At 32.5% G+C, this 23,204-nt stretch overlaps 1 protein-coding gene across 1 annotated transcript; it reads left to right on the top strand.

Annotated features, from left to right (window-relative positions):
- Positions 1 to 5,077: 5,077 nt before the first annotated feature.
- LOC107925829 (putative disease resistance RPP13-like protein 1) lies at positions 5,078 to 9,935 on the top strand. The gene has a single exon (XM_016856550.2). The coding sequence runs from the start codon at positions 5,215 to 5,217 to the stop codon at positions 9,490 to 9,492; it is 4,278 nt and encodes a 1,425-aa protein (XP_016712039.2). The 5' UTR covers positions 5,078 to 5,214; the 3' UTR covers positions 9,493 to 9,935.
- Positions 9,936 to 23,204: the final 13,269 nt, after the last annotated feature.

Below are 23,204 nucleotides of genomic sequence, written 5' to 3'. Positions count from 1 at the left end.
CAAATCATGAACCTGTCTTAGGTCTCCATTGATGATTGATAAGAGGCTTGGATGTTTTGTATAGAGTATTGTTTTTGACATTTCGAGATTGAAAAACAAATGTTGGTCTCTAGATAATTATTATTGCTAGGTATTAAAAAATTATATTTTTTAAATTATTCATGTAACAGCCGATGCATCATGTTTCGGCCGGTGCAACTTGAATTGATTGAAATGAGTCAATGTAAACAAAACAGACTGAAATTTTCACCGATGTGGAAAAAGGTATTCCTTGTTGTTGTGCTGTATCACTGGAACATTGGCACTGGCAGGTACAACTGAAACCATGGTGCGGAACCAACCACCATGGTTGCTTCCCATTAATAAAAGCTCAACTCTTTGTAAAATGAATTCCATATAATCCAAGCCATTAAAGAAATATTTTCAAAATGTTAAAATATGAGTGAGTAAAGAAAAAAAAATGGTCCAGCTAACATGGCTTCTTCCAAGTTACTACTCCACTTCAATTTTTCTGTCTCCACCCATTACTTTAAAATACTAGGAAGCACCAACATGATTCTTCAAAGACAGGGCCAAAAAAAAGCTCACACACAATACATGTACAACACGATATAGATAGGCATGACATGGAAATTTTTGATGTTAATGGAAATAATTATTTTGATGCCATTGGCATGGAGCTCAACGTTCATTTTACTTGGAAATAGGGACAATGGACAAAAGCTATGACAAAATTCAAAAACAAAGGTCCCTGCTACTAGATATATTCATGGGCTGGTTGGGTCTAAATATGATATTAATATACTTTATGTTTATTCAAGCCTAATTCAGTCCAAAATTTGGTCCTAAAATGTTGCTCAAGCCTGCCTATATTTACAAAATATTAATCCAAACCCATTTTAGCCCTGTCCATATTATTTTTAATTTTTTTAAATATTTATATTATATTATTTTAATATTTAATAATTTTATTCATTTTTTATTTATTGAAATTTTTTATATAGTACTATGTATGTAAGAGTATAATCAACGATTTGATAGCAAAAGTAATAAAAAATTCAATATAGAATATTATTTCCAGTGCGATAGGATATGATTGATTATTTAATATTTCAAAATTTAATGTTGGTTCATTAGAACCGTATAAACCGGGACGCAAAACTCCTATTAATAGAAAAATGAAACCGCCTGCAATGTACAAAATAAATTTTGTAGCCGAGTATAGACGTTTCTTCCCCATCATGGATAGATGTAGATAAATGAGAATTAATTCAAACTCCCACATGATGGAAAAAAATAAAAGGTCTTAAGAAGAAATGATCCTATTTGACCACTGTACATTGCTAGCATCAAGAAATAAAATAATTGCGAATCGAGAGTAACTGACTAAATCGCCAAAGTTGTTAAAGTGGTAATAAAACCTATCAGTTAAATGGGCCCATAGAAAGTCCATCTATTCCCGATCTCCAATAAAAATAATAATGCATCCAAATACTAAGTCCATCCATTTTAGAATTGCAGACACTTTAATTCATTTTGGTCCAATAAAAGAAAGACATAATAGTTTATTTGACTTTTCAACTTAAAAAAAAAATTATTTTAGTTCTCTATTTAAATTTTTAGTTTTTAGCCCTTAAATTTGTAACTTTTTTGAACTTTACTAAGGTTAACTTAATTAATTTTTTAAAATTTTAAAAATAAAAAAAATTATAGAAACTATTTTTAAAAATTAAAATTTATTGTTAAAATTAACTTTTTTTATTTAAATTTCAAAATTAATTAGATGTTGATGTGTCTTCTAGATGATAATTCACATGTATGTCGGGTCTATTTTAAAGTGGTTTGATAGTAAAATAAATTTAAGAGTTAAAATTGTTTTTTATGCAAATTAGGAGGGTTTTTTACACAAATAGGGTGAAAAAAGTTCTACTGAAATAGGGTGTCAGAAAAAGTATTTATCAAAATAGGTTACTTTTTCATTGGAGCCTATTAGATAGGCGCCAATGAATAAAAAAATAATAAATTTTTTTTAAATAAAATATAATTAAATATTTTTCCGGGTCAGTATATAACCCGTATAATACATAGTATTGGCGCCTATCTCAGAGGCGCCAATGGTGGTGCCTATCTGGGAGGAGCCATTATTGGTGCCATACTGAGAGGCGCCAATGCTCTTATTTTTATATAAAAGTTACATTATATAAAAATTAAATGAGTTAACAACAACTATATGATTAAAAAAGTCAGTTATAATTAAACTTTTAATAAAATGAGTTTTAATTTTTTTATAATTAAACTTTTAATGAAATAATTTTTAATTTTTTTATAAACTTTATATGTTAAACTCACCAAATACTAAACTAAACACAAAAACTTATAGCTTAATCCTAAATTACTAATAAATTAAATTTTAAATAATTACAAACACAAAAATTTATAACATAATCTCAAATTACTAACAAATTAATTATAAAATAATTACAATATTCATACAAAAAATTACAATATTACAATATATCCCGACATTACAATATTCATACAAAATTATAATATTACAATATTCATACAAAATTACAAAATTATAATATTCATACAAAAAAATTGCAATATTCATACAAAATTATAATATTACAATATTCATACAAAAAAAATTACAATATTCATACAAAATTACAATATTCATACAAAATACTAATCCAAAACTATAAATACAAATTTAATTATAAAATAATTACAATATTCATACAACATTACAATATTCATAAAAAAATTACAATATTCATACAAAAAAGTTAGAATATTCATACAAAATTCTAATCTAAACTATAAACACTAAATATAGATAATTTATAATTAATAATTAATAACAAAAAATTCACAATATCTTCTAAAAAATTCACAAACTATAAAAAATATCTCTATGAGGCACCTTCATTGGCGCCTCTCTATGACGCACCTTCATAGGCGCCACCCGACCCGACCCGTTGACCATATTTTAATCCGTATTTTTTTAAAAAATTATTAAAAAAATATAAAAAATATTTTATTCAAAATTTTTTTTATTATTTTTTATTCATTGACGCTTATTTAGGCTCCAATAAAAAAAGTAATCTATTTTGATAAATACATTTTTTGACACTTTATTTCAATAGAATTTTTTTTCACCCTATTTGTGTAAAAAACCCAAATTAGGAGTGATCATTATGTCTAAAAGAAAAGCTATACAAATAACTGCTGGAACGGAAAAAATGGGGGGAGGGTGCAATAATTTCATGGACTAGGATCTCTTTAATGATGTCATCAGTTTACTGACAACAACAAACGATGATACTATGATAAAAGTAGAAAGAGTTAAAATTTCGAGGGAGTAAAACTATAAATAAACCGAAACAAAATAATCAAATGTCCATCACAATGTGAGCAAGTTGGTTGATTAGGCGGCTGGAAAATGAAAGGAATGTGAAGCATGCAGGCAGTTGTTCTTTTTTTTTTTTTTTTTTTTTAAATTAAAGCCTGTTATTGTCGCTCACCTACTACATGTATTTTTTTTTTCTTTCTGTCACTGCACACAAGTTCAGTTTATAGACCTTGGAAACTTCTGTTCATCTTGCATTACACACTCAGATTTCAAGTTAATATTATTTTGAGAAATTTAGAATTTTATAGATTTTAAAAGGATTAAATTATAATTTCATTATTTTTGAAGGGGTCATGGCTCTTATTTGTCGTCATCTCAAGTTTCAAGCCACTTATGTTAGGTTATTTTAGGTTTGATTCATATTGTTTTTAGGTTGTTTTTTTTTTCAAGTTATTTTTGAGTTTGGACTATTGATTTTTATGATGAAATTAAATTGAATCGAGTTAAAATTATAATTTTATATTTGAATTTTCGAGATAAGTTTGTCTTAAACAAATTAAAAATTAGTACTCACCATTGGATATATATGGATTAATATTAGATATGCATGGTAAAAGTAGACCTTATGCATATGGGTATTCTTGCTTCCCCTTTATAGTTCCCTCGAAAATTAGGTAAATTGCAACCAAGGTTATTAAATTACTAATAGGTTTACGTTTTACTCACTCAATTTTAAAAAAAGTTATAAAAATAGTCATTGAATTATTCGAAAGTTTTAATTTAAGTCATTGGATTGTTAAAATCGCTATTGTATGACCTTCTTTGTTCACACCATCTACATCAATCGAAAGTTATCTTTCTCCTTCTCTTTTACTGTTTCATTCTTTTTTATGGAACAACTTTGAATGTCACGAGTCTATGAACCAAAATTTTAACAACTTTCTTCTTCGATCTACAACATTGACCATTTAATTAACATGGATCTAAGGTGTATTATTGTACTTGTTGATGGGTATTTGTTGAATCGTTGCTTGGAGTTTACTAGCTTAATTTTTTTAGGAAAAAAACTTAACAAAGTAGTGACTTAGATAACAACTTCCAAATAGTTTAGTGACTTAAATAAAAACTTTTAAATAATCTAATAATTATTTTATAATTTTTTAAAATTAAGTAACCAAAATATAAATTTATTAATAGTTTAGTAAACGTAGTTTACTCAAAACAATTTAGGGGCCAAATTTGATCACTATATTTTTGGGAGTTAAAAAGTAAATTGACTATTATTATATTATAATTTTTAAAGAAGTGAAAAATTTTGATGGGACAAGGTACCCCACGCTAGATTTTCCTCATGCCTTTTTGGGGGGTTGAAAAATGAAATAAGGATGTGACTGACATGAGGTCACTGCTTGCGCATTTTCTTACCTGGAGTTGAAGATTCAAATGTATATTTTGTTTTTATTTAAGCAAATTTCCACAACGATAATTCGTATTATTATTTTTTTACTATAATTCGTATTTCCGACTCTTTTTCACTTTTTGAGTTTATTTTTACACCGAATCAGAAATCAAATAATAAATCTAAAATTAATCGCATCTCATTAAAGAATTTATCAAAATTAAGCCCAATAAAGATATCAATTAGGCCTATTCTCAAACATACTTTTCTATAATATAATTAGTATAAATACACTTCTCCATAAAAAAAGGTTTTCTCATAATTAATTAATATAAAAGTGTTTCCCAAAAATGGAACATTAAGCACTATAATTAAGGGTTTAATTTATGATCACATCATAAATTAGGATAACAAGATAATTCATTTCTCTCTTCATCTTTTTTCTCATAATTCCACCATGTCTGTCATTGGAGAGGCTGCTCTTTCTGGGTTCCTGGACCTGTTGGTGGGCAAATCGCTCGACTCTGCGCTCAACTTTGTTGCTGATCATAAGCAACTCCACCAGCAGCTCAAGCAGTGGCAGTCCATATTGTCTGATATCCAAGCAGTGTTGGACGATGCAGAGGAGAAGCAGATCAAGAACATGGGTGTGAAGAAATGGTTGGAGGATCTCCAGGACTTGGCTTACGATGTGGATGACATCTTGGATGAGTTCGCTTATGAAGAGTTACGTCTCAAGCTCAACAAATCGCAAGCTCAAGCCAGCACTAGCAAGGTACGGAAACTCATTCCTACCTGCTTTACTGGTACTAGTTTCGCTCCCACTTCTTTCCTGTTTAAGAATTCCATAATTCCGAAGGTGAAAGAGATCACTGCTAGACTGAATAGTTTGACTACTCGAAGAAGTAGTTTGGGGTTGAGTGAGATCTTGTCTCAAGCTCCAACCTCCAAGGGAAAGCAGCCTAGGCTGCAACCAACTTCCGTACTGGATGGAGTTGTGGAGTATGTTGGCAGACACAAGGAGAAGACAGAAATGATTGAGTTTCTCAAAGGTGATAACTCCAACGGAGTTTCAGTCCTTTCCATCGTCGGCATGGGAGGGATGGGTAAAACAACTCTTGCTCAGCTTGTTTACAATGATGCCACCATCAACCAGTCTTTTCACCACAAGGCCTGGGTATGCGTTTCTGATAATTTTGACGCAGTTAATATAACCAGGACAATTTTAAAATCCATCGATCCTGACTCTCGTGACGAGAATGACTTGAATTTACTTCAAGTTAAGTTGAAGGAGAAGTTGTCTGGGAAAAGATTCTTGCTTGTTTTAGATGACATTTGGAACGAAAATTATAATGATTGGACCATCTTACGGTCTCCGTTTGGAGCAGGGACCCATATCATTGTAACCACTCGTCTTCAAATTGTTTCATCTATTGTGGATCCGCTCAAAGCTTTTCATTTGGATAAACTATCGGATGATGATTGTTTATCCATATTTACACAGCATGCATTAAAAGCAAGAAATTTCGATGGACATCTCCAGTTTAAAGAAATTGGAGAGAAAATTGTTAGAAGGTGCAATGGCTTACCTTTGGCTGCAAAAGCCATTGGAAGCTTGCTTCGCACGGTTAAATATCATGGAAAATGGGAAAGAATATATGAGAGTGAGATATGGAACTTACCAGAAGAGCAGTGTGGCATAATTCCAGCTTTGCGGTTAAGCTACCATCATCTTCCGTCATACTTGAAACGATGTTTTGCACATTGCTCCATACTTCCTAAAGACTATGAATTTGAGGAAGAAGAAATTATCTTGTTATGGAGAGCAGAAGGTCTCTTGCAACAAAAAGCTAAGCCCCAAATTAAAGATCTCGGAAATCAATATTTTCAAGATCTAGTGTCCAGGTCATTTTTTCAGACATCCAGTAAAGATAAGTCCCGATTCTTTCAGACATCCAGTAACGATAAGTCCCGATTCGTAATGCATGACCTTATCAATGATTTAGCTCAAGTAGTTGCAGGGGAAATATGCTCAAAATTAGAGGGTGATAAGAAATGGAAGTTCTCAAATCGCACTCGACATTCTTCTTATATTGTCAGTGATTATGACACAGTGAAGAAGTTTGAACCATTTGATCAAGTGAATTCTTTACGTACTTTTTTACCCTTAATGTGTGATTATCGGGTCCCTTTTTTAACTAATGTTGTTTTGGATGATTTGTTACCAAGACTTGGCTACCTAAGGATGCTTTCTTTGAGTGGGTATAAAATCACTGAGTTGCCTGATGTTTTTGAAAATTTAAAACATCTTCGCTACTTAAATTTTTCGAGCACACAAATCAAATGCCTACCAGATTCTTTGTGCACTCTTTACCATTTAGAAACCTTATTATTAAGAAGGTGTTACAAGCTTCAAAGGTTACCTTCAAAGATGGGAAATCTTGTCAACTTGCATTATCTTGATATCAGAGGTGCGAACTCAATAGAAAGGATTCCTTTTAGAATTGATAAGCTAAGGAATCTTCAAAGGTTATCTGATTTTATCATAGCGGAAGGTGATGGTTGTCATATTAGATATTTGAAATATTTGTCAAACCTCGAAGGTGATTTCCGTCTTTCTGGGTTGGAGAATGTTAATGGTGAAGATGCAGGGGAAAGCAAGTTATATGAGAAGCAGGGGATTGATCGACTGGAATTACATTGGAGGAAAAAGTTTGAAAATGCTTCAAGGAATAAAGAAGTTGAAGAATGGGTGTTGGACTCTCTTTGTCCTCCAAAAAAGCTTGAGCAACTCGTCATTGAGAATTATGGTGGTGCAAAATTCTCTACTTGGATTGCAGATCCTTCCTTCAAAAATATGTTGTCATTGGAGCTTCGCAATTGTAAAAATTGCAAATCTCTACCATCGATTGGAAGGTTGTTGTTGTTAAAAGATCTTTCAATTAGTGGTTTGGATCAAGTACACAAGATTGGTGCTGAGTTGTTTGGAGAAAATCAATCAAATGCTTTTGCATCATTAGAGTCTCTGCGTTTTGACAACATGCTGAATTGGGAGGAGTGGGACCTATGTGAAGATGATGAGCAAGCATCGAAATTCCCCAGCCTTCGTTTTCTTTCAATCAGAAAATGTCCTCTATTGCTGGGAACGTTGCCAACCATCCTTCAATCCTTGCAGACACTTGAAATCTACAACTGTAAGAGACTGGTAGTTTCAATTTCAAGTTTTCCCTTGCTGCGTAAAATATGGGTTGAAGGGTGTGAAGAATTGGTGGATGAAGGTTCTTTGTCTGTACAGAAGGTTACCTCCTTGAAAATTTTGTCTGTGTCAAATATTTCAAAATTTAACATTTCAGCAGAGAGGATAATGTTGAGATTTGCAAACTCCGAAAGATTCAACATCTCTGGTTGGAAGGAGTTGGGATCTTTATCGCAAATTGGGTTAAGATTAGTCGGGCATCGTTTTATTAGTATTGCGGATTGTCCCCAATTGGTCTCTTTGGAAACAGAGGAGGAGAGATTGCAACTTGACAAGATTCCAGGTGTTGAATCTCTGAACATAAGGAACTGTGAAAGGCTCAAAAGACTACCAGAAGCCTTACATGCTTTCCCATTGATTACAAGCATACAACTTGAAAACTGTCCAGGCTTGGTTTGTTTGGCAGAGAGTAACTTTCCTCCTGCTTTAAAAGAGCTGAGGATTGGGAATTGCGTGAATTTGCAATATTTGGTTGATGAAAAAGAAAATAATAATAAGAGTATGAGTAGCAACACTTGTCTTCTTGAGCACCTAGTAATAAGAAGCTGTCCATCTCTAATATGGTTATCATCAAGGGGCGATATATGCAATCGACTTCGACATCTCGAAATTGAAAGTTGTTCAAAGCTAAGTAGGTTATTTTTAAACGCCAAGTTACCCGTAATGCTTAAACAGCTATTTATTTGGGATTGTCCAGTGTTGGAATGCATAGCCCAAGACTTCTTTGAAACCACGGATCTCGAAAGCATTGGCATTCGTGGTGCTGAAAAAATTAAATCATTACCGCGGGGATTAGACAAGCTCAGCCATCTTCAGGAGATTAAATTATCTTGGTGTCCAAATCTGGTTTCATTTGAAGAAAGTGGGTTGCCCACCACAAATCTCAGAGTTTTCGCAATTGAGAATTGTGAAAATTTTGGAGTCCTTCCCAAGTGCATCAACAACTTCACCTCCCTTCGAGAATTAAAGGTGTCTTATTGTTCGGCTGACATATCCTTTCCTGAAGAGGGTTTCCCTGCCAACCTCACATCACTTGCAATCTCAAACGCACCCAAAATTTATACATCACTTGTTCAATGGGGATTTAACAGACTCACCTCTCTTCAGCGACTCAACATCAGCGGTGAAGGATGCTCAAATGTGGTGTCGTTTCCAGAAGAAGGGATAGGAATGACGCTGCCTCCTTCTCTCACATTTATTTCCATTGAAAAGTTTGAGAATTTGGAATTCATGTGCTCCAAGGGCTTTCAATACCTGACCTCTCTTCAAAAATTGCGAATCTATGAATGTCCTAAGCTCACATCTCTTCCGGAAAAAGATATGCTTCTCTCGCTTGAGCATCTATGTATTCAGCGTTGCCCGTTGGTAGAAGAAGGGTGCAGAAGGGGTAAAGGACGAGAGTGGTTCAAGATTGCCCACATACCTTATGTTCGAATTGATATGAAAAGTCATCTCTCCGAGGGCATTAAATTTAATTGAAGTAGCAAAATCTGGCATCGATTTCTCCACACTCAAACAAACGCATTTTAAACATTTATCAATTTCATACCTTTTCTTTATATATATCTGGTTGTCCTCATGACTTTATATATATCTGATTGTCCTCATGAACAACATGAAAAATAGAGGAGACCTTCAACTGGTTTGCTTCAGCTTATTTGATTTAGTAAAGCGGTTAGTCAATTCTCTGCAACATTTATTCAGCAAATTGAATGTTCTGTTTTCATCTGCATCTTCTAGTTTCTAAGCAGCTGCTATGAAATTGGTATATGGGAATGGGATTTTAGTTAAAAGTATTTGAGATTTCATTGTACAATGGTGTTTCAGAAGAACAAGTCTTTTACGTGATAGTTTGTTGATCTTTGTGGATAGATTTCTGTTATTGCGTAAGGATATCAGTGCCAACAGATTTTGTCATCACTGTAGACATGATATTGATCCTTGCAGGATGAATGGAGGGATACAGTACACGTTACAACATGGCATTAGAGAGCTCAATTTAACACATGTAAGACAACAGAGTTTCCAAAATATTGTTCTGTCCAATCTCAAAGATGTCCATCTTAGTTTTCGGAATTTCTCAGACCATGAATCCATTCAAAGTTTGTAGATAGTTAGTGGCAAGGTATTTTATTTTTATGCTTTAATTTCATTGTAATCTCCAATTTTTAGTACTGAATTTCATTTTCAGTTTTGCCTGTGGATGTAGGGAATATTCCTATATTATTGTGTTCACTTTCTCTACTTTCCTTTTTTTCTCAATCCAAAATATAAATTTATTAATAAAACAACCACAATGAATACATAGCAAATCATAAAAATTTAGATTGTCATATATTTTCCAATGATTACACTCAAAGATCAGCACAAATCAAAAACATCAAAGCAAAATATTCAAAGAAAACAAAGCATCAAACATTATAGCCACCCACATACTTGCTTTCAAGGTAGCCATTACCACATTGGTGTAAGTACCACTTTTCTATGAGAATCGGCATGTATTGGTACTAGTCTATTTTATGTACCACTTTGAATTTATCGATATTTTTTAAAATATTTAATATATTTATATAAATAAATATACAAATATCAAATAAATTACTATAAATAAATTTCTAATATAAAACTATTCATCAATTATATAATATATTGATTAATAAACCCACAAGTAAAAACTCATCATCCAATAAATTCAAAATTAAGAAGAAAAAAGAAATTGAAGGATGAGGGGTTTTTTCAATAAAAAAAGCTGAAGGGCGAGTGAAGCTTTTTCTATGATAACGAGGTGAGTGGGTTTTTTTATTATATTTTAATTTTTATATTTTAAATGAAAAAGTATGCTCCAAAAAAAATTTTAAATGTTAAACTTTACTTTCTAGTGTGATATTTTTTTATTGGTCAATACATTTCAATTAAATATTTAAGTCTAATAGAAAATAGTTAAAAGTTTTATATTTTTTAACTTTATTCATGCAGCAGCAGGTGTACCATGTTTTGGCCAATGCGAACGGTACAAACCAAAATTTTCATTAGTATGGAAAAGGGTGTTGCTTGTTGCGCTATAGCAGTAGAACGGCGGCACCGACCGGTAGGGGTGTTCATTCGGTTAACCGACGGGTTAACCTACCCGAAATTGTTATAACCGAATTAACCGACCTCCCAAAATTTTTAACCGTTAACCGAACCGAATTTTTAAAAAAAAAATTAACCGAACCGAAATTTTTTCAGTTAATAAGGTCGGTTAACTGAATTAATCGAAAAATATGTGTTGTTCATTTTTGGTTAAAAATTACCCGAATTACCCAAATTATCCGAATTACCCGAATTAACCGAAAATTATCCGAATTGCCCGAATTGACACTTTGAAAACTTAGTTATTACGTTAAAAGACTAAAAATTACATGTAAGAATAAGACATGGAAATGTTTGAACTTTGAACATTAAAGAGGGGGAAATGGAAATTTTTCCAGGTATTTGCATTCAAACAGCTCTTTTTCATTCTTGGACCCATTTGCTCTTTATTTTAAACCAGCTTCTGCCTTTGGCAAATACCATTATAAACAATAGCTCCATTGCTGACTTTCTCATCTTAAATATTAAATATGGTTACGCAAAGTTCAACCATAGTTTAATTGGAATTACTAATTCCAATCTAAATATTAATTTGATGGGATTATGCCAGCTATCGGAATACAAGTAGACCAATAAGTTTCAGCAGCAGCTTAAGTGTGACTGTGTGTGTGAGTGAAAGTGAAAGTGAAATCAGAAATGGGCAGCATGAGCAGGTTCTAAGGCTACTGAGAAATCAGAAATGGGCAGCATGAGCAGGTTCTAAGGCTACTGGGCTAGGGGTGTTGAATTTGGCTGTCCTATTTGGTGAGCCTAAGAAAAAATTGGGTTGGGTTTATATTGGGCTGAGTTTAAATTGGGAGGGAGTAGGCCTACCCTGTAAATTTCGGTTTACCCGAATTTTTTTCAGTTAACCGACCCATTTCGAACCGATTTAACCGTTAACCGAACAAACTAAAAAAATTTAACTGACCCCCGACCAAAATTTTTCGGTTAACCGACCGATTAACCGAACTCGGTCGGTTAACCGAAAAAATTTGGTTTTAACCGAATAATGCACAGCCCTACAGGCCGGTACGACTAAAACCATGGTTTTTTTATTATTTGAATACAATAAAATAAAGAGGTTTTTATTATTATTTTAGCCATGAATTTAAAAAAACATGTGTTATATGTCATCGTGAAATACTTGTGTTCAACGTCTCAAGTGTGGCCTAAATTCGAATCGCTCTAGTCGTATTGTTGTTAGGGCTTTGCCCTCCTATTGTAATTCACAAAAAAAAATCAATATTTACTCACAAAAATTGTTAAAACACATTAATAATATATAAATAATTAAAAACCACTTTTTATATTAAAAAAAAGAAACCCAAAGCAAAAATAAAATCCATTTTGAGTTGAAATGCCAAAAACAGCAGAGTAAAAAGGTAGAGAAATTAAGATAAATAGAAAAAAAAACCTATAATAAAGGGTTTTTTACAAAATTATTATAAAAAAATAAAAAATAACCAAAATATTATAACTTTTTTTTATTTACCAAAATATTATAAAAATTTTTATTTACCAAAATATACCAAAAAAAACAAAAAACAGAAAAAAAAACCTGACAACAGCCTGATCAGGCCAATCACATTGGCGGCACCAAAGGTGCCAAAGTGATTGGCGGCACCAATGGTGCCAAAGGACTAAAATGTAACTATTTGTAGTTTCAAGGACCTGACATGCAAATTTACCATTTTAAATTTTGAAAGTTAATTGCTGTGTGCGTGTGGGGCGCACTAAAATTGAAATATGGCTAATTGCCTTCTAAGCCCTCCTTATTTATTATTTTCTTTTTATTCCCCTTCAACTCATTTTTTTATTTAATAAACAAGCCCTCAACCTATTTTTGTAGTTAAATAAGCTCTTAATCTATGATTTTTACTCATAAAAGCCCTTTATTTTATTATTAAAGTAAATATATTTTACCTAAAGTAAAACTATTTAAAAAAGTATAAACTAATTCGTATTTTATGTATTATTTTGGTAATTTAATGAGAATAGTTTATTTAAAAACCAAATAGAAAAAATAAATTATAATTATAAACTATTATCATCAAATTTAGTAAATTTTTTAAATAAACTATTCTCGTCAAATTATATCCCTGTATTAATCCAATTTTTTCTAAAGTAATTATGTTTTATATACGTGTTTGACACAAATTTGAATATTTATATAAGAGGAATGTTTCTCGATTTTAAAAAATTCATCACATCTATATTAACATATATCGATATTCGACACTTATTCTTAGTTCAAGTCCAGATTCGAACATTTGACATAAAAGGTTATATGTCAATCCAATGCTTAATTACCCACTACATATATCTGAATATCTAAAAACCTCGACTTAAAAGATAAAATTATAGATACAAATTAGAGTATAAATATTTACTTTTGAAAGAGAATAAGGAATCATATATGTTTAGCAATCAAATAATTGTAATTGACATTTAATATTAATGATTTCTGGTTTAATATTTGTATATTTTCAGGAACAGAAGACTATAATGGAGAATGAAGATCGACGCAAACAGGTACGTAGGTCATACGTATAATCAACTGCTACACACATACACACATGTATTTATATATATATATATAAGAGTAAACTATATTGTTAATCACCCAACTGTTCAAAATTTTTTGTCACCAACAATTAAATCACTAATAGAAAGGTAATTTGATGGCTTTTAAAATTGGTATAATAGTAATTTTAACTCTCAATATTTATACTGTGTCAATTTAGTCTTCATTCTAAAAAATTTAACCCTCAACATTTATACATTCTATAATTTAGTCTTTTTTTGCAGTTTTGCTTTTCTTTGTGACATTGAGTGTTAATTTAATATATTTTCGATAAAATTTAGCTGATAAATTTATTTTTTTAGCTTTTTAAGCTGTTAAAAGGTCACAGAAAAAAAACACACTAAATTACACTACATGTAAATGTTGAGAGATAAACTTTTTAGAGTCAAGACTAAATTGACACAATGTATAAATGTTGAGGGTTAAAATTGCTATAGTGCCAATTTTAAAACCTGCCACGTAATCTTTCCATGAGCCATTTAATAACGGATGACAAAAAGGACAAAATCATGACAATTTTGTAACTTTTTATAATTGGGTAATCAAAAAATAAACTTACCAATAATTGGGTGATTAGCAGTGTAGTTTAGCTTATATATGATATTAAGATTTTGGAGTTTTTAATATTGCATTTTGTTGATTATTGAATGTAGTTTTAAGGTTGAGGAATTGAGACAAAAAAGGAGCTCGAACTCGAATATACTAGAATTGAATCCATTGCTGGAAAGAAGACTTGATCATTCACCAAATAATTCAAAGGCTGATGATAATAATAGTGCAATATCAGATGATGACAACCATCTCTCAGACACTTCCTTGCACTTAGGGTATGTATGTATGCATGTTTGTTTTCATGTTTTCTTTTGGTCAAATTTCACTATTAGTCCTTATATTACGCGTAAGTTGTAAGTTTAGTTCATGTACTTTAATTTGTTCGTCAATTTAATTGTTTTTAGTCTTTATGCTTTTCGAATTTGATATTTCAATCTTAACTCAAATGATAGCAGTTAAATTCATTAACTAAAATAATGTGACTTTTTTATGAGTATTATATGAAAATAACAAGCTAGTATGATAATATATTTTTATACATATTTTTTAAAATAGTATAATTTAACTTAATAAATTTAACAGTTACAGTTTGATGAAGATTGAAATTTTAAATTTTGAAAAGTATAGTGACTAAAAATAACCAAATTAAAATACATAAACTAAATCCATGACTTATACATAGTGTAAGAATTAATAATAGAATTTGACCCCTTTTTTTTCATTTTATTTGGTAAACGAATCTAATATAACGAACTTAAGTAAATTTTTATATCAAAATCGAGCTCTACATTAAAACTGAAACTCAATCTAAATTGAGTCAAGCTTCGAGTCCTAGTTGTTAAATTGAACTCAAGCTTTTTTTAACTTTAGCTAAAACCTCAAGAATCCACCCTTAAAAGTGAGTGCGAGTGAACTATTTTAAATATGTCTCTTAGTTTCACCTTGACGAGTATAAAAGATATGATCTTTTAAATACATGCAAAATTTTATAAACTGTTTTACATATCTATGTCAAATATTACCCAAAGGATTTCTAGAATGTTAGAATTAAGTGACCCAAATCCTTATTTAAATAAAATACTGTGGTAAAATAAAATAAAAGTAAAATCCCTATAGAATTATACTTCTTTTATTTTATTTTAGAATAAGGTTTCTAAACCTTATTAAACTCCATCTATTTGATATTATTTGAATAAGGAGTTTCACTCCTATTAGAATAAGGTTTACAAGCCTATAAATAGGCATAGTCTACTCCTCTTGTAATTAAGTTTTCGACATAGTGAATTTTCTTCTCCTCTGCCCGTAGTTTTTTTTTCCCGAAAGGGTTTCCACGTAAAATTTGTGTGTTCTTTATTTTTCTATTTCTATTTTTTCTTTGCGATATATTGTCATTACCGACATTATATTTTTCACAAATTGGTATCAGAGCTTCCGGGTTGTTCATCTCAATCACGGTAATGACGTCTTTGAAGTACGAAATTTCGCTGTTGGATCGCAACACTAGATTTGCATTGTGGCAGATAAAGATGCAAGCAGTTCTTGCACAGATGGACTTAGAGGAAGCCCTACTAGGGGTAGATAAGATGCCTTCAACTTTGACGGAAGAAGAGAAGAAGCGCAAGGATCGAAAGGCGTTAACACAGTTACATCTGCATTTGTCTAACGAAATTTTGTAGGATGTGATGAAGGAAAAGACTGCCGCTGGATTATGGAAGAGGTTGGAACAGATTTGTATGTCGAAAACTCTAACTAGCAAGCTACATATGAAGCAGCGTCTTTATGCTAATCGTTTGGAGGAAGGTGCATCTGTGCACGAACACTAAACAGTGTTCAAAGAAATTCTCTCAAACTTGGAGGCCATAGAGGTTCAGTATGATAAGGAAGATCTAGGGCTGATTCTACTTTGTTCGTTGCCCCCGTCTTATTCAACCTTTAGAGATACGATTTTATATAGCCGCGAGTCTCTCACAGTTGATGAGGTTTATAATTCTTTAACCTCGTATGATAAGATGAAGCATCTTGTGGTTAAAACCGACTCTCAGAGAGAGGGTCTTATTGTTCGTGGGAGGCAAGATCGGAATGCTGATGATGATCATGGAAGGACACAGGAACGAAATCCTCGCAGTAAATCTAAAGGTAGATCGAAGTCTTCAAACAGAGGTAAAACTTGTAACTTTTGCAAGAAGAAAGGGCACATTAAATCTGAATGCTATAAGCTACAGAATAAGATCAAAAGGGAGGCTGCAAATCAAAATAGAAAACAACTAGAAAATTCTGGTAAAGCTGATGTTGTAGAAGATTACAGCGATGGTGAACTTCTAGTCGCTTCTGTCGACAATTCCAAAGTGAGCGACGAGTGGATTCTTGATTCGGGTTGCACTTTCCACATGAGTCCCAATCGAGATTTGTTTGCAACTTACGAAATAGTGTCTGAAGGTATTGTGTTGATGGGAAATAATGCTTTATGTAGAATTGCAGGTGTTGGAACAATAAAATTAAGATGTTTGATGGAGTTGTCAGAACACTCAGTGACGTACGACATGTTCCAGAATTAAAAAGAAATTTAATTTCGTTGAGTACTCTTGATTCAAAAGGGTACAAATACACAGCTGAAAGTGGGGTTTTGAAGATTTCCAAAGGTTCCCTCATTGTGATGAAAGGGCAGAGAAAGACTGCTAAGTTATATGTTTTGCAGGGTTCTACTGTTACTGGTGATGCAGTTGTCTCATCCTCTTCCTTGTCAGATGATGATATTACTAAACTTTGGCATATGCGTCTAGGGCATATGAGTGAGAATGGCATGGCAGAATTGAGCAAAAGAGGACTTCTTAATGGGCAAGGAATTTGCAAACTGAAGTTCTATGAGCACTGTATTTTTGGGAAGCAAAAGAGAGTTCGATTCACCAAAGGAATCCATAACACGAAAGGAACATTAGAGTATATTTATTTTGATCTGTGGGGGCCATCCAGAGTGCCTTCGAGAGGTGGAGCTAATTATATGCTAACTTTTATTGATGATTTTTCCAAAAAAGTGTGGGCGTTCTTCTTGAAGCAGAAAAGCGATGTGTTTTCCGCATTTAAGTCTTGGAAAACCATGATTGAAAAACAGACGGGGAAGCAAATAAAATATCTCCGCACAGAGAATGGCTTAGAGTTCTGTTCTGATGAATTTAATAAACTGTGCCAGTCAGAAAGGATCATGAGACACTTGACAGTTCGTCATACTCCACAGCAAAACGGCGTTGCAGAACGAATGAACAGAACGATCATGGAGAAGGTTCGATGTATGTTGTCAAATGCCAACTTATCAAAGTCATTTTGGGCAGAAGCAGCCTCTACTGCATGTTTTTTGATCAACCGATCTCCATCCATTGCCATTGAGAAAAAGACTCCACAAGAGGTTAGTCTGGTAATCCTGCTGACTATTCTGATTTAAATATCTTTGGTTGTCCTGCGTATGCTCATGTTGATAATGGAAAATTGGAACCAAGATCTATTAAATGTGTTTTTCTTGGTTATAAAGCTGGTGTAAAAGGGTATAAGTTATGGTGTCCTGAAAATAGAAAAGTTGTGATTAGTAGAGATGTTGTTTTTGATGAAACTGCTATGCTACCTAACTTATATCTTAAAGACTCTTCAAATAAAGAAAATCAAAAGTAGGTGGAGCATCAGATTGATCTAGAATCTACAACAGAGTCGACTACTAAAGCCAGTACAAAAATTCAAAATAGAGTTGCTTCTTCACCACAATACTCTATCGCCAAAAATAGAACTAGAAGAGAAATTAAACCTCCAAAGAAGTATGCCGAGGCTGATCTAGTTGCTTATGCATTAAATGTGGCTGAAGATATAGATGCAAATCAAGAGCCATCTAATTATTCTGAGGCGGTTAGTTGTGAAGACTCAGAAAAGTGGATGTATGCTATGCAAGAGGAGATGGAATCACTACACAAAAATCAAACATGGGATCTTGTGAAACTTCCTAAAGGTAAAAAAGTTGTTCGTTGTAAATGGGTGTTTAAAAAGAAAGAAGGGACTCCAAGAGTTGAATAACCCAGATATAAAGCAAGGCTTGTTGCAAAGGGTTACAGTCAAATTCCCGGAGTGGACTTCACAGATGTGTTCTCTCCAGTTGTGAAGCATAGTTCGATTCGAGCTTTGCTTGGTATTATGGCCATGCATGATTTGGAGCTTGAGCAGTTAGATGTAAAAACTGCATTTTTGCATGAAGAACTTGAGGAGGATATTTACATGCAACAACCAGAAGGTTTTACAGTTTCAGAAAAAGAGGACTATGTTTGCTTGCTGAAAAAATCCCTTTACGGTTTGAAACAGTCACCAAGACAGTGGTATAAGAGGTTTGATTCCTTTATGACTTCTCATGATTTTAAAAGAAGTAGCTTTGACAGTTGTGTTTACTTTAAGAAAAACAGTGATGGTTCTTTTGTGTATCTACTCCTTTATGTTGATGACATGTTGATAGCAGCAAAAGATAAAGGAGAGATAAAAAAGGTCAAAGCCCAACTAAGTGAAGAATTTGAGATGAAAGACTTGGGACCAGCAATGAAGATACTTGGTACGGAGATTCTCAGGGATAGAAAAGCAAGTAAATTGTATCTAAGTCAGAAAGGGTACATTGAGAAAGTTCTTTCCAGATTCAATATGCAGAATGCTAAGCCTGTTAGTACTCCTTTAGCAGCCCATTTCAGACTTTCATCGGCTTTGTCTCCACAATCAGATGATGAGATTGAGTACATGTCACATGTTCCATACTCTAGTGCAGTGGGATCTCTCATGTATGCCATGGTTTGTTCACGTCCAAATTTATCATATGCAGTTAGTGCAGTTAGCAGATACATGGCGAATCCTGGTAAAGAACATTGGAAAGCAGTTCAGTGGGTTTTAAGATACTTACGAGGTACTACCGATGTTTGCTTACAGTTTGGAAGAACTAGAGATGGAGTTATTGGGTATGTTGATGCTGATTTTGCTGGGGACCTCGATAGAAGAAGATCTCTCACCGGTTATGTCTTTACAATCAGAGGTTGTGCAATCAGTTGGAAAGCCACTTTGCAAACTACAGTCGCTTTGTCTACCACTAAAGCTGAGTACATGGCAATTACTGAGGCTTGTAAAGAAGCTATATGGTTGAAGGGACTCTTTAGTGAACTCAATGAAGACCTTCAAATCAATACAGTATTTTGTGACAGTCAGAGTGCCATCTTCCTTACAAAAGATCAAATGTTTCATGAGAGAACAAAACACATTGATGTTCGGTATCATTTTGTTCGTGATATTATTGCTCGTGGTGATATTGTTGTGAGCAAAATTAGTACCCATGAAAATCCTGCGGATATGATGACTAAGTCACTTCCTATAACCAAGTTTGAGTATTGCTTAGACTTGGTTGGTGTTCATTGTTGCAAATAAACCCTTAAGGGGTTTTATGGAAGAGGTGGAAAAACTTGTTCGTTGAGAGTTCGCGATGAAGAACTTGTTCATTAAGAATTTGTGTCAAGGTGGAGATTGTTAGAATTAAGTGACCCAAATCCTTATTTAAATAAAATACTGTGGTAAAATAAAATAAAAGTAAAATCCCTATAGAATTATACTTCTTTTATTTTATTTTAGAATAAGGTTTCTAAACCTTATTAAACTCCATCTATTTGATATTATTTGAATAAGGAGTTTCACTCCTATTAGAATAAGGTTTACAAGCCTATAAATAGGCATAGTCTACTCCTCTTGTAATTAAGTTTTCGACATAGTGAATTTTCTTCTCCTCTGCCTGTGGTTTTTTTCCCCGAAAGGGTTTCCACGTAAAATTTGTGTGTTCTTTATTTTTCTATTTCTATTTTTTCTTTGCGATATATTGTCATTACCGACATTATATTTTTCACATAGAAGAACAAGTCTTTACGTAATAGTTTACAGATCTTTGTGGTTATTGAGTAAGGATATCAGTGTCAACAGATTTCATTACAACTATGAACATGGTATTGATCCATACAGGAAGGATACACTACACACTAGGGCATGGCATTAGAGAGCTCAATTTAGGCATTAACACAACAGAAATCATTAGAAGGCTACTTTTGAGTTGCATCAATTCACTTGATGAGAATTTACATTTTTGATCATGTGGATTGTGTGGAATCAAGGTAGAAAAATTGGTGAGAAAATGGCCTTGAATTAACCCTTTCAAAATACCAATGCTACTTGAAACTTTTCATTTTTTGTCTAATCTATAAACCGAAACTCTAATGATTAGCATTATCATACTCTTATAGGGCACTTCAAGGAAACCTTCATAAAAAGAAGTGGAGGAGCCAAATATGTTATTTATTTAGCCTTCTACATTCACTCAGTTTTGAGAACCACAAAATTTGATGGGGGTTAAAAGCCAAATGGTACCAGAGTTGCAAAGTCTACCAACGATGACCGTTAAGAACCTTGCTCAAAGTTTGTGAATGGTTATTGTGGTGAGGTATTTTATTTTATGATGTAATTTTCATTCTTGGTTCTGCCTGTTGTTCTAAGGAATAATATTCCCGAACCACATTGTGTTCTCTTGTTATATTTTCTTTTCTAATGGCCTTAGAAAAAATCAGCAAAGAAGTTCTATTATGATCGCTAAGGATGCCCCCGATGGCAGCATTTCACATAGCCAGCATGGTATTTTATTTAGCGATTTAGCATGATTGGTCGATCAATCTGTAGGGATAAAATCACTAGAAATAAGAGCTGTGATTAAGAAGGGAATTCAAGAAAATTAGCGTAGCTACCTTAGGGGAAATGTGTGTGTTAGTGTGTGAGAGTAATCTAATTCCCTAGCAAGAAGCTAAGAGAGTCGAGATATCATCAGGCGTTTAATTTTAGATTACCCTAGTGTTAATTTCTCACAAAACCACATGATTAGGCTTTTATTCGTCTGAATTAAGATTTAGGCTGTTGGCTCATTTTTAATGATAAAATCAGATTAGATCAAATTTTAATTCATGTGAATAAGAACAAAGTTTCAAATTACAAATCTAGATATGTCAAATAAAATGGAAATTTAGAAAAAAAAATTTCCTTTAAATTGGGCTAAATTTGTGCAGTGCTCATGATATTTAATAGCAATACTAAATTTATGCGTATATTCATATATTTTTCATCGGGAACATTTATTAAGCAATTTGAATGTTCTGTTTTCATCGGCAGCTTCTGATTTCTAAGCTTTTTTTGCATATATGTTTGGTTAACTCTTATATCGTCCTCGTCCTTAAGGATCCTTTGCTTTGTACTATATGGCATGGGCTTGGAGCAATCGCTCAACTGCAATTGTTATGCCTATGTATATGGGAATGGGATTTTGGTTAAAAACATTTGACATTTCATTGTACTATTGAAGGATGTTTGGTTGGCTTTCCTCGGTATTTTGTACGTTTATGTGTGCACTTCTCTTGTTGATGCATCGCTTGAGCGCAATCGTTGTGATTATGGATGGATGGATCATCACCAATTTTTCAGAGCATCCCTTATTTTCTCATGCTCAGACCACAAGTATGGTAGTTGTGATATGTTATTTGATCATTTTGACAGGCTAGCTATCTGAAGCTTCAAAGCTAAATGTGTCACAGTGGGTCTTCAATCATTCTTTATATGAAGATTCCCTGCTATGAAAGGCTTCAACAGTGATGTTACCAGTGTTTATGATAGGGTAAGTAGAGGTTGTTCTTCCGGTATTCCCCTCTTCTGTTGGAGTTGTAGATATGATTTTTTATTCCTTGGTTTTCTTTTACAGGCATTTGAATCCATGGAAGAAAAAAAATGGTGAGAAAATGCCCTAGGAGCAACTCTTTCAAAATACACCTAGTACTTGAAACTTTTCAATATTTTTTGTGTTTAATCTTAAGTTGAAACTCTAATGATTAGCATTCTAATGTTCTTAGAACAAACTTCAAAGGATATTACAGTATTGCTTTTTACATTTTGAGATTGAGAAAATGTTGCTCATATGTTATTTATTATGGTTGGGTCTTTTCCGAAATGTGGAAAGTATATAGTTGATGCATTTACAACCTTGCTCGAAGTTTGTGGATAGTTATCATGTTGAGGTATTTTATTTTACGATGTGAGTTATTATAATCTCTATTCTTTACTTATTATTTTTTACTCAATTGAGCACTTGAACTTTCAAAATGCATCAAAAGGGCCTTTAAACCTTTAAAAAAACAATTAAGCCCTTACTTTTTTTTTATACTCAATTGGATACTTGAACTTTCAAAATTTACACCCTCAAACTTTTTCAAGAAAAACAATTAAGCCCTTGTTTTTATTAATAATTAGAAAAAAATAAAATTAATAAAACTTATAAATATTATTAAATTTTAATAAAAAATTCAAATATTAAAAAATTATTAAAAACTAGAAAAAATATAAGAAATTGTAAAATTTTATAAAAATCATAAAAAAAATTATAGTCACTTTAAAAATAGGGTAAACTACCTGTTAGTCACTTTAAATAGAGATTTTTTTTTCTTATTTTAGTCACCTAAAACAATACATGAAATGTATTATTAGTCTTTCCTTTACCATTTAATGATGGGGTGATCAATTTAATCAATTTCCTTTTAGAGAGACCAAATTTAAAAAAAAAAGCCTTAGGGTGAGAAAATAAAAACAACCATTATTTAGAGTAACTAACGGTTAGTTTACCTTTAAAATAGATTAGTCACATAAAAATCACATCCTACCCTAATCTTAAAAATGCATCCAGTTTAACATAAGCATATAAGATTCTTTCAACTTTCAAGCATCAACAAGCAAGACACCATCACCCAATAATTTGTGCACCACACACTGTTAATCCTAATTTTCAAGTTGGATCGCCTACAAGCTTATTGAGCGAGAAACCATTCAACAATTAACAAGCACAAACCCAAAGACAAAACACAAA

Source organism: Gossypium hirsutum, chromosome D11 (assembly GCF_007990345.1).
Source record: "Gossypium hirsutum isolate 1008001.06 chromosome D11, Gossypium_hirsutum_v2.1, whole genome shotgun sequence".
NCBI classification, from domain to species: Eukaryota; Viridiplantae; Streptophyta; class Magnoliopsida; order Malvales; family Malvaceae; genus Gossypium; species Gossypium hirsutum.
The sequence above is the reverse complement of the archived record's forward strand: the minus strand, read 5'-3'. Positions and strand labels throughout refer to the sequence as shown.